Source organism: Harmonia axyridis, chromosome 4 (assembly GCF_914767665.1).
Source record: "Harmonia axyridis chromosome 4, icHarAxyr1.1, whole genome shotgun sequence".
NCBI lineage: Eukaryota > Metazoa > Arthropoda > Insecta > Coleoptera > Coccinellidae > Harmonia > Harmonia axyridis.
Genome location: NC_059504.1, coordinates 17,318,963 through 17,332,015, shown reverse-complemented (window position 1 = coordinate 17,332,015; position 13,053 = coordinate 17,318,963). Strand labels below are relative to the sequence as shown.

Below are 13,053 nucleotides of genomic sequence, written 5' to 3'. Positions count from 1 at the left end.
GTTATCGAACGCAATTAATGCGTTTGGGCCGAGCATTGAAAGACAAACAGCCGCAATACAACGTTGAAATGTGAAGTCCTACCCCACCCGCGTAATATCCAGACGTTGCCCTCTCGGACTATCACTTGTTTCGATCAATGAAACACGGCCTGGCTAACCAGCACTTCCGGTCTTATGAAGAAGTAAAAAATTGGATCGATTCGTAAATCGCTTCAAAAGTTGACCTGTTTTTTCAACGCGAGATTCGTACGCTGATGGAAGAAAGTAGTGGCCAGCGATGGAAAATACTTTGTATCATAAATGGATGACCAGATTTTAACATAAAGCCTCGAATTTCTGAAAAAAACGACGGAAGTTGTACGCCTATGTATATGCGTATGCAGTTCTGTGTCTGGACTGTCTACGGTTGTCTCTAGTACTCTTATCGCATCCACCATAAAAGGTGAGATTGAAAACATATTGTTAGATAAAATTATTACTAGAAACTTTGAAACGTTCAAATTTGAAAAGAGGTACAAATTCTAGTCGTGTTTAAAATCACTTGAATTAATATACAGGGTGTTTCCTAAACATGCGGCAAAAATTCAGGGGGTTGTTCCTTGGACTATTTTAAGCATGTTTTGCCCTTGGATGATTTTTGAAAAACCTCTTTGTTTCGAAGATACAGGGCGAACAACATTTTTCATATTTTTAAAATTAATAATAGTTTAAATAAAAATGCGTACCGCACTGTGTTTACTAAGTAGGTACAATTTATTTTTAAATTTGTTTAACAACATTCCAATTACTAAAAACGGCCAGTTTTTTTATACCACTCCAGTAGAAAATGTGGAAGACTTGCGAAATCGGATCATTGCTGGGTGTAAATCGAATTCACATCCAAGAGTGGACAAAGACCATCCAGGCGGCAATTTTTTCAGGGTATAAGATGCCTTTGATGTAGGGAGAAATTTTTATCATGCAAATATTTACTTCCTCACGCTTGATTTGAAAGTTTGAAGGGTATGGATAGGCAAATTAGAATTTTTGAATTCATTTCTGTGAGGAACTGGTCTGAGTCATACCTACTTTGAGTAGAAAACTTCTAAGAAAATTCGATCTATCAGACTCAATTCCAAACTTGAACGAAACGTTTTCGAAGATTATCAATATTTTAGTATTGTGGAAGAATCTGCTATCATTTTTCCTCTGAAACTTGACCATTAAAAATAATTCATAACTAAAATAGTATAATAATAAGCATATTATGACTTTCATTTCCAGATATAAGAGTAAAAATTTGACATACCTACAGTGTGAGGGTTTCCCTCATTTCTCGTTTCACTTTAATTTGCGTGATTTAGAGTTCAATTCTAAGTAATTGTTTAGTTGGATCTCGAACTCTGCGATTAAGTTCGTTAATCTGACTAAAGGTTCCGTAAATATACAGGGTGAGTCGAGAGGCACAGGCCAAACTCCAGGAGCGTATTGTACACGTGAAAATAATTCCAAAAAAAATTATGTTCTTATACGATTCTTATTTGTTTTCGAGATACAGTGTGTTTTATTGTAATTTTTTTTTATTTTTTGTAATTTTTTTTCAAGTTTTTATCTTATATTATCTACACTTCACTAGATAATCACTCTCCACTGTTTTCCTCCAGAACTTTTTTTTGGTGAGCCACTGTTAATTTGGAAAAATGTTAAAAGAATCTCTATTTATATACTAAACCTTTTGGTCTCTTTTAGTTTTGTCGTATCTGCTAACGATTCTTTCGAAATCCTTGAAAAAATCGAAATTATCATGAAAAATCCAGTTAGTAAGCTGTGGGGAATAAATTCATTATTAGTTTTTATGGTTATTTTCCCAATGATTCATTAAGATTCGATAAACTTGTATTATCATTGAAAAAATGTATTCAAACTTCAACACCCTGTATCTCAAAATTAAATGAGAATCGTATAATCGAGAATCGAGTTTTTTTGAATTATTTTCACGTGTACAATACGCTCCTGGAGTATGGCGCGTTACTCCCGACTCACCCTGTATATAGCCGTTCGAAATGTTCTATTCCTGTCAATTTCAAAAGTGCATATTAGATCGAGATTGAAAATTTGCATTCGGATGTAGAATAGGACTTCAGAGGATAGTGAAAATGATATGTTGATCGCTTCATCAGAACCATAGAAAATTCACGAGAATATTGAAAAAATTAACCAATATTTCAGTGACTGCAGAGACGAAGGAGTTGAGATTCTGGGCATTTATATGAAATAAGTCTTTCAAACTCCATGCAAAAGTTTTGCTGATAATCAGAGAGATCATCATCAGAACCATAGAGAATTCATGAAGAATATTAGAAAAGAATAACTGAATGCTAAATACTGAAAATCTTTCCCCTTTTTCAAGCTTCGTGGAAAATTTTGTGTGGATAGCATAACCAGAACCAAAGAAAATTCAAGAAGAATATCGATAAACAAAAACCTATTTAAGTAATAACAGATCCGATAGAGTTGAAATTCTGCGTGTATATACAGAATAGCAATACGCTCTATTAGTGATGACGTCACACACCGCCATTTTAGTTCTCCTGTCAGTGTTCGGAATCCAAACAAACAAATTGTCATTCAAATTAGTACGTTATGTCGTTGAAGATTATTTAAGGAACGATTTCACTATTAATTGATAGACAGAAGGAACGAGATTAATGCCAGTAAGTTCGAACTTGAAGTTCAACTAATAAACACGGCTTTTTACAAAATCTGGGGAATGATACAGGATTCAAACTCACTGGTATTAACCTCGTTCCTTCTGTCTATCAATTAATACTGAAATCGTTCCTCAAATACTCTTATTTATGAAAATAAGCCAATTCCTTCAACGACACCGTACTAATTTGAAAGACAATTTATTTGTTTGGATTCCGAACACTGACAGGAGAACCAAAAATGGCGGTGTGTGACCTCACACTAATAGAGCGTATTCCAAGCTTCATGCAAACAGCGGCATCAGAAAAAAGCACTGAAAAGATGTCCGCTGATGTGCCTCGATCGATGGTTCAGGTAGCGACCATCTCCAATCTCGGTTGAAACGTTTGGATTCAAAATTTGAACCACGATAGTTGAAGAAATGATTATTTCTAAAACGTATGTTCATTATCTAACGAAAGAGGAAAATAATTCGAGTTAGAGAGATACTTTCAAAAACTTTCATACGCTTTTTCGTTTTCTCAACAAAATTGTTCAAACAAAATGATAAATGACATTGTGTTACAAATAGGTATTCTAATTTTTTTTAAAGCATGTTAGTCTGCAGATTAATTAAGTTATTGTATTCCATAATGATTGAACTTTGGGGATACTCATTTTGAAAAATCGGGACTCGACCGAGTTACTAGTACTAGTTTAGTACATCGATTCTAAGCTTAGAGCTAAATTTCGTGTTAATAGAGATGTCAGTACCATATAAAATTTCATACAAATATCGAAAAAAAGGCGCCATTAACGCCCTTGGAGAGCACATAACTAAATATGTGATCGCCAAGAGTGCAATTGTCGCATGAATAAATGAACGATTAAAAGCTGCTTACTTCACGTCAGTGCCCTCCTCATGTTTTTCAAACGATCCCCTCAATGTCGTTTTATTAATTTCCACAATAATTTCCCAACTTCCACATAATCCACCTCCCCCAAGTTAACAGCATCCCTTTATTCCATCTCTCGAAAATCAACCCACAAAAACTTCCGAACACTTCCAGCTGTTTACGAAGTAAGAAACGAGACCAGAAGTAAAGGTGACATAAAGAAGTTATTCAGAAACTTTTTTATGTTATAATGAAATATATCTTTATAATTCCGAGAGAATAAGTGCGAGCCCAATGTGACTGCCCCTGTGGAGCCCCCAAGTCCCGCATGAGCGCTAAACGTTGCATAGGGGCTACTAGATTGAATTTTCTTATTTTATTTTTACACCCTTCGTCTTCTCTTTCTCTGCCGTATCCTCGCTTACACACCTACAAAAGGGACGGGGTCGACCAGTAAGGCGAATGTGCGTTACGTCACCGTCGTTTCTGTGTTCAGAGTTGGGAATGTTCGATGGGAGCTTTAGACGCTTTTTGGAAAGGTAAATTTCGTTTCATTATGATATGTGAAAATTTTAGTCGAAAATTCTTCATAACTTTAATAATTATATTAAAGTGGCTTCGCTTGAATGGTTAAAATAATGAAAACAAATTGACAAAATATATCTTGAAATTAAATAACACCCAAATATTTAAATTATACTTTATTGCAACGCCTTATAATGTACAACATTTTTGGTTCTCCAGAAAACAAATAGGGCAGATGGTTAACCTATTCTCGAGCATGCAGCGTACCTAAAAACGCCCATGCGAAAAACAGGACAATTCGAAGTTTATTTCATAAATTTGTAAGGATTGACTTTGTGATCTATTCAAATAATTTGACACTTCGAAGAGTGTGTTCTGGGTAGCTTGACAGAAAGTATATGATTGAATTGAATTGCACTCGGTCAGTGCAAAAAGGAAAGCCTTTTTTTCCCATTTTCCGTTCCGGTTTCTTGAAAATATTTTGTTGTATAAACCTTCTGATGATAGTAATGAATACAAAAACAAAGAATTATCCAATTTGGTGGAGTCGTTTGAACGTGATGCCTTACATAATATCCATAGATCATTTATTGATAGTCATTAGTCAACATTAACCGACAGATAAAATTAAACTCTCTAAATTGTTTTTCAGTTTTAAATGTTGATTTGTATTTATATTTTACAGAAAAGAGTAAGAGAGAGATCGAAGACTACCTGTTGTAATTGCTATCTCTGTAAAGAGAAACAGTTTTTGTCAATTATCCTACGGTTCCTAAAATGCAATTTTTGTGAAATAAATATGAAAGTAAGTGAATCAGTTTTTTAAACTATAAGATACTGATGAGGAAGTTTCGTATTAGATGTACAACTTTGATTCCGCCGTTTTGCAATAGATGGCTGTAGCGATAAGTCGTAGTTACAGTGACTTTATATACTATGTTATATAGAGTCTCTGTAGTCGTATTCGAAATAAATAGGTAGTAGACGTCGTACAATAAGCTTAGGTATTCATAAACAAAACGCTATCGAAATATTAGTCGATTTGGGTCTGCATCATAAAGTTAACATGTCAGCTAACGAGCCAAATTCTCGTAATTTGCGGGAGGTTTCAATTTTCTCCTTTAATATGAAGAAATCTGCGGCTGAGGCTCATCGAATGCTCTAAAATTCCTATGGTGAGGCCGATATTAGTGAAAGAACGTGCCGAGAGTGGTTTCAACGCTTCAAGAACGGTGATTTTGACGTCGATGTCCAGCATGGGGATGGAAGAGAGAAGGTTTTCGTAGATGCAGAATTGGAGGCAAAATTGAAAAAGAATTGGCAGGATCATTGGAAGTGACGTAATAAGCCATTTCAAAACTCCTGAAACTAATGAGAATGATTCAGAAACAAGGAAATTGGGTGCCGAGATATGTTGAACGACGTTTGTTTGTTTGTGAACAGCTGCTTGCAACGCAAAGACGGAAGAGATTTCTGCATCGCATTGCATGCTTTCACGTCGCCGAGCAAACCGAATATTTACGGTTCCAAGGTTATGCTCAGTATTTGGTGGGACCAGATCGACGTAGTGTATTATGAGTTGTTAAAACGGAAACAATCACAGGCGGTCGTTATCGAACGTAATAAATGCGTTTGAGCCGAGCATTAAAAGACAAACTGCCGCAATACAACGAAAGACATGATAAAGTGATTTTACAGCATGACAATACTCGACCCCATGTTGCGAAAGACATTCTTGGAAGAGCTCCCTCAGACTATCACTTGTTTTTATCACTGACACACAGCCCGGCTGACCAGCATTTCTGTTTTTATGAAGAAGTTAAAAATTGGACCGATTCGTGGATCGCTTCAAAAGATGTCCTGTTGTTTTAACGCGGGATTAGTTCGCTGCCTGAAAGATGGGAGAAAGTAGTGGCCAGCGACAGACAATACTTCGAATTTATTACCAGTTTTTTACAATAATTCCTCGAATTTCGGAAAAAAACCGGTGGAAGCAAAGTTGGACGCCTATGTATTAAAAAATACAAAAAGTACGAGTGTCTTTAAGTTAATTTAGTTATTCAATTTATTAACCTTTTCTCAATTCTAACCGTTTTGGATAATTTGATTTTTCCCTTGCTTGGTTTCAATATTTTGTCAATTTGGAATTGTTTTTCTAGACAAAAAATTATATATCAAAAAGAGATATCAAATATTGAAAGTTTTGGGCACAATGATGTCATGATTTTGATAATTACGAAAATTCTCTGTACCTAAAATTCTTCAGAGTAGAAAGGATTTTTTGTTTATTTGATTAATTTATTTGTAGGAAAAACCAGTTTATTTAATATTGAGAAGCAAGAAGAACATCGAAAAAAATTGGAAAGCTTTTGAGAACCAATTTCATCCTTGGAGAACATAGAATTGAATATAAGAACAAGAATGAGGAGGGCTTCTTACTTCACATGAATGCTTTCCTTATTTTTTTTTTCCGGCAAACCACCCTATCGACCTGAGCTTCCCTCCTTTTTGGTGAACACCGTCCATTTTCGTCCTGTTAACCCAATAGCAATCCAAAACGCGCGCGGGGCCGGTACTAAAACACAGTCATAAAAACACACAAACCAATTTAGCCGGTACAGTGTGCTGCCAGTAGCGAACGGTAGAGGGACCAGGAACGAGTGGCTTTTCCGCTTTCCCCACCCCAGATTTCCCGATTTAATTTCGAAGGCCCTGCTCGTCAATCTTCGCGATAGTTAATTTAGAAATTGTAATGTTCTCACTTTCGGAATCATCATAAAAGTTACAAATTAAACGCACAATACCTACGTTCAACCCCCTGCCCCCCCTGTACTTCGGTGCTAAATTGGATGACATTCGTATAGTTGGAACGAGATGAATTTTCCGATTAGCTTCGATGGAACGGAAAAACCTGGTGGCTGAAAGTCATTTCGAACGTTTTCGTACATTGAATTATTCGATTCTTTGGAGAATTCGAGAAAATCGAATACGTGGAAATTTTGTGTTCTTCATGGAAACCGTACAATGTATAATATACTTACTGGCAAAGAAACTGCAACACCCTGATGGAACTGTTCAAATTTCAAATTTTTTTGGTAAAACATAGATAGTAGGTACAGCAAGGAGTAAATGATTGAAATTTGGAAAAAAAAAGAAATTTTTTTAAATAAATTTATTAATAATGTGTTTGTCCACAGCGATTATCCATACACTCCCCAACATGTCTCGGCATAGATGCAATAAGATGGTATATTTCTTCTTTAGGGATACTATCCCAAGCTACCTGTATTTCATGTCTCAGAGCTGCCAAAGTCCGTGGGGACTGAGGCACATTTCCAAGCCTTCTACCAATGATGTCCCAAACATGCTCTATGAGCGAAAGAACGGGGGATCTAGGCGGCCATGGCACACATGGATCGCTTCGATAAAATTTAAACTAACTCTGGCAACATGAGATCCGGCATGATTTTGCTGAAATATTGGATTCTCGAGCCGGTTAAGGTAAGGGAGAACATATGGCTCCACTATTTATTGAAGGTAACGCAGCACTGTCATGTTACCTCAAATAAAGACTAAAGTTGACCTACTTGCATGTGCAAAGCACCCCACACCATAAAGCCTACTGCCCAGTGTACATGACGCTCAACTTCAAACTGAGGTTCGCCTTGTCTTTCTCCCCGATATCATCTCTCCCTTCTTCAGCCATCGTGTTCACCCATGGAGAATCGAGATTCATCGGAAAAGACAACCTGATGCCATTCCACATTCCAATGTTTTCTCACTGTAATCGTTGCCAGCGATGCTCAACCATCAAAGGTAACAGAAGAAGGGGTCGATAATGCTGCAGTCCAAAAGACCTTATCCGGCGTTAAAACGTTCGGACAGTTACAGGATGGCCTTGTTCTCCTAACCTCTCATCAGCCAAAGAACGAATTGTCGCAAATCAGTCTCTATATAATGGCCATAAGTCTCAGACGTCGATCTTGAACTTCATTTGTGCCCCTTCGACGTCCAGTGCCTACTCTTCTTCGATTTTGGACATTATCAAACCACGCTTGACAACATCTCATAACAGTAATTGGATTTCTGTACGGTTTCTCGAAATGACAACCCCGCCTCCCGTAGACCAATAATTCGACCTCTTTCAAATTCACTTAGCTAGCGATAAATTCCACGTACACCTGTTCTAAGCATTTTAACAACAACTAAACATCGACTTTGGATCACCTCGAACAGCTGGTTCGTTGTAAATTTTAAAAAACTTGCAAAAAACGACTACAATATTTAAGTAACAAAAATTGTTTGAATGAAAAATCCTTCACGACTTTTTTCTCTAAATTCAATAATTTACTCCTTGCTACACTTTCTATGTTTTCCCAAAAAAAAAAATTTTAATTTAAACAGATACGCTTCCTACGTAATAGCGTGGAGACCTTCTGTCTGACAATGGTTATGTTGATGGCATTTTGCTGATACATTAACCAGATAAATAATTAATATCGTATGTTATTATTACACTATTGGAAATTGTACTTCTTTTTCTTTTTAAACAGCTCCTTCTGGGTGTTGCTGTTTCTTTGTCAGTTGGTATATATAGGATCTTTCCAAATTAGACGTGAACCTTGGAGGACGTGTTAGTAGGACTCATTGCTGTCATTTGAGCGATTTTTAGTGATAACCAAAAATCAACAGTTCACGAAATATTTGAGTTCTTGTCTTCTTCTTTTTCCACGTATTGTAGGCCTTAGGCCTGTATTCTCTAACTATCAGTTCTCCTGAGATATTGAAGACTACGAATCTTTCCATCTCTTTGGAAGTCTTTCTGAGGGACGTGGTGTCCGTGGTACACCATCTGTAGCGATTTTTACTAGTTACTAGATTTTTACTGTTTGAGTTCTTGTGATTTTCAAAAAATTTCTTACCGTATTTCATTTTTCGTCAATTGTTTTTTACGTTGACCAAATTTGATTATGATTTTGTGTTATTTTCGTAGCCAGCTAGCAGTCCGGATTTAACAACGTTAGAATAAACGAAGCAGCGAGAAAATTGACAGTAACTTTCAGGCCGAAAGTAACAACTGAAAAAATAAGAAAAAGGGCAAATTTTTTTTCGCCATGTATAAATAAGCTATCATTTCTGGAATATTTTTCTGGAATTTGTTAAATACCAAAGAATTTATATTCAATTTGGCGTTGAAATAATTGAAATTACGAAAGTTCTTGGATAACAAAATTCAGCAAAATTTTAGGTGGCCGGGTTTTTTTGACGATGAGTGTATATTACCCTGTGTATCTCAGAAATTTGTTATAGAAAAACCAATATTGTTTGACATTATAATAGTGTACTGGAACTGAAGGAAATGACCAAAAATTGGAAAAATTCCACGGACGAATTATGAACTAAACGAATTTCATTTTGAATAACGTTTGACTCACCCCGTATCTGACAATTATTTGAATTAAAAACCAGTCTAAAATTATTACCTTATGGGTAAGCAATATTTGTCGCGCAAAAGTGTTTCATTCAAGATATTTTCCTACGAGAAATGTAACTTTGAAAAAATGCCATTTCGACACCCTCATATTCTACAACATACGGAAAATTCAGAAATATTTTTCGAAATACAGGGTGTCGAAATGGCATTTCTTCAAAGTAACAATTCATTGTTCAGAAGCTCATATTCTTCATCATACGGGAAAATTCAGTAACATTTACCGGTTAAAATTTTTTCATTAAGCTGCTGCCTGTTCCTTTGCAAATTAACTGGAATTAGACTATATTTCGTTGCCAGAAAATGAATGTTATGTCAGAAAATTTAGTATTTTTTCTTTCGAAGCGTGAATTGATATTTCTTCATTGCCAATGACCGAAAAAAAACTCAGAAAATTCAACTTCCGAGTTTTATCGATTAGTATTATATAGAACCTATTTTACTCATTATTGAATTGAGTTTATTTTTACTCCCAAAATAGATATTGAAAAAGACTAATTGAAAACTTCTGCATTCTATTCAAAAATTAAATACTAACTCTTACACAATTATTATAAAAACATGTTATCTTGCCAAATTTCATTCATCATCAGGTCATTGAACAAGTATCCTTGACCATATTCTCGAATTCAAATAGTCTTGGTCCATATTTATTACCCTATTCTTGACCTGATATAATAAACCTTGTCAAATCATTGTTCATTTCAATATACAATAAGATATTGATAACAACAACGTAAAAAGTTTTTATACTATTTATCATCTCTATTTATTGCTGAATAAAACATAGTTCAAATAAAAGATTTACACCTTCGATCCTGTTTATTGATTAAAAAATTGTTTTTATTTCATAAAAGAATGAAATAATCATACATCGGTTCGATAAAGAAATTAGGTATAAATTTTTTCTATCAGATATCATTCTATCGAAATCCATATTAATTGGATACAATCTTATCTAAATATGGAAAAAAGTAATATCTACCTAATATTCAAATCGTATGATAAACAAAAATCTAAAGGTTGATCAGCATTTTCGAAATAAAGTCATCCCAACGCTTGGTCCATACATCCATAGCCTCCTTTTTATCAACGTCATCAAGTGCACTGAACTGTATCGAATTCAAAGCAAATTGCTTCAATACTTTCAACCCACAATCCTTCGGTGTCATTGCCATAAATGCGACATACCAATCGTAACTAAGTCCAGATGCCCCCCAAGTTGCAGGATCATCACTACAAATAACCACTGGAAATCCTTGAGATAGCAAAGGCACAGCAGGATGATTCCTTGGATCCTCATTGAGAAGAAGAACTTGATTCGAAATCGGACAAACCTCTATGGCTATGTTCTGTTCCCGCACTAAACTCATGAGCTGAGGATGTCTAGAAAGGGCGAAACCATGACCGATTCTCCTGGACTTCATCAGGATGGCATCTACCAAGTTGCTGTCAGTATGACCGAACCAATTGGTTTCACCGGCGTGGAAGAAGAAATCCAACTTTTCTCTAACACTGACCAAATCATTGTAGAAATTCAACAAGCTATAACCTTCGTCTTCAAATCCCACAAAGTCTAATCCAACAATTAGTTTCGGAAATTTAGCTTTCATCAGGATAATTTCTTCTAAATCTTTTTTGAGATCGTCGGAAGATATTCTTCTATATACGGAGTGTATGTAGCGAGCTCCTATAAAATCTTTGTGATCTTTTTTAAACTTCTTCTCTACCTTTAACATGGATTCAAAAAAGTCTTCAGTCTTGTAATGGGTTCCTTCTAAGTCATAAAGTGGCATTGGAGTAGCTCTAAATTCACCATACATTATATTATCTTCGAAAAGCTCTTTGAGTGATTGATAATAATATTCTTCGAATGCTGGTTTATAGCAAAGCATGTCATACACAGCTGAAAATGTTCCTTTGAATTTTTTCCACACAGATTCTAGGGATGGGTAAGAATCTTGAGGACAGTCAACTATTAAGCTAAGTTGTTTCTCAAGCCAATCGTCGAAGTTTAGTTGTTTACTTCTCATTTCTTTCAGAGATACCCATCCATCTTTTTCTGCATCTTCTCGCTTCAAAAATTTGATTTTGAACACACTGTTAATAACTTTTCCATAAGCATTATCTCGGTACGTAATATTCTTAATAATAAAATCAATAGATACAGATGCTAGTAAATGGGTATGAAGTGAATTTCCTTTGGGTAGATCCCTCAAAATTTTAAAAATCTTCGAGTTTTCAATCTCATTCTTGCACTTGAAAAAATGTCTTCTCGGAATGAAATCTTCACTATTCTGATATGATACATCGAGTTCATCGCACTTGAGCTGGATAATGTGCGAATCCAACTTACTTTCTTTCTCATTTAGTTCTAATGTTGACCCCAGAAAGAGGTTTTGTTCCTTCTTCAGAATTCTGTTTCTTTCACTTATATAGTCTTCAAGTTTCAACATGATTATTACTCGGCAGTTTTTCTGCAAATACCTCACTCTTCACTTTATATATCACAGAATAATATGAAAAGGGGAATCCCCGGAAATCACGAGCAACCACAGATATCTACTTTGACAATGAAGTAGAAATTGACAAGGACATCCTCTTATAAAGAGTCGATGCGAACAGCTTCGATGTATGACTGCGCTGCGTTCCGAGTAAAGTCTGAAGAATTATCGTAGAAATATCTGTTCATTCGATGATTCAGAAACCTCATTAAATACAGGGTCAGTCAATTAAATTTTCTATATATGAAATGGTATGTCATTTTAGACGTTCAGAACGTTTCTCAACGTTTCAGAATGATTTATTCTTACGAAATTTCGTATGAAGATTGTTTTGAGAATTCAATCCTTCAATTTCAAAGGGCAAAAATATTTCAAAAGAATCAATTCTGATAAACGTGCATCAGTAAAATTTGAAACATCTATTGTTATGATACTAAAATATTTAATAAAATATTTTCACCGCGAAGTCGTAACCTCAATACTTTTGGATCAAGGAATTTTTTTTATTTCGGTATTCATAACCTTTGAGTTCAAATACCAAAGCGTCATAAATATTTTAAAATTTTTTCTTGTGCAATGGGATATCATATGAGATGAGTAGAAATAAAAAACCATAACGTGAAATTTTTAATGTTTAATTCTTGATTGCTTTTCAACCTTATGATAAAGTTCTTTCCTTATTTTTGTTATATTTTTCCTTTGTGAACAGAACTGAACGAAATTATTTCAGATGTACCAATTATGAAAGAAAATTATGGATGAGCATGGCAACAAATTTTTTCATGCATTTTTTTTACGATAAATAAAAATTAAAATAACAGGGTAAAGTCAGAGTGTAAATCGATATTTACAATTATTAATTGTATTAATATTATTATTATGTTTTTCATTGCAACATATTTCATAATCGTCGTAAAAGTTAACATATACTTACCTCGTATATTTGTTTCACTATCTCTTTTATCGAAAA

General features: G+C 34.9%; 1 protein-coding gene across 1 annotated transcript; it reads right to left on the bottom strand.

The window, feature by feature from the left end:
- Positions 1–10,375: 10,375 nt before the first annotated feature.
- LOC123677520 (adenosine deaminase 2-like) lies at positions 10,376–12,594 on the bottom strand. Its single transcript, XM_045614088.1, has one exon. The coding sequence runs from the start codon at positions 12,033–12,035 to the stop codon at positions 10,596–10,598; it is 1,440 nt and encodes a 479-aa protein (XP_045470044.1). The 5' UTR covers positions 12,036–12,594; the 3' UTR covers positions 10,376–10,595.
- Between the last annotated feature and the right edge of the window lie 459 nt (positions 12,595–13,053).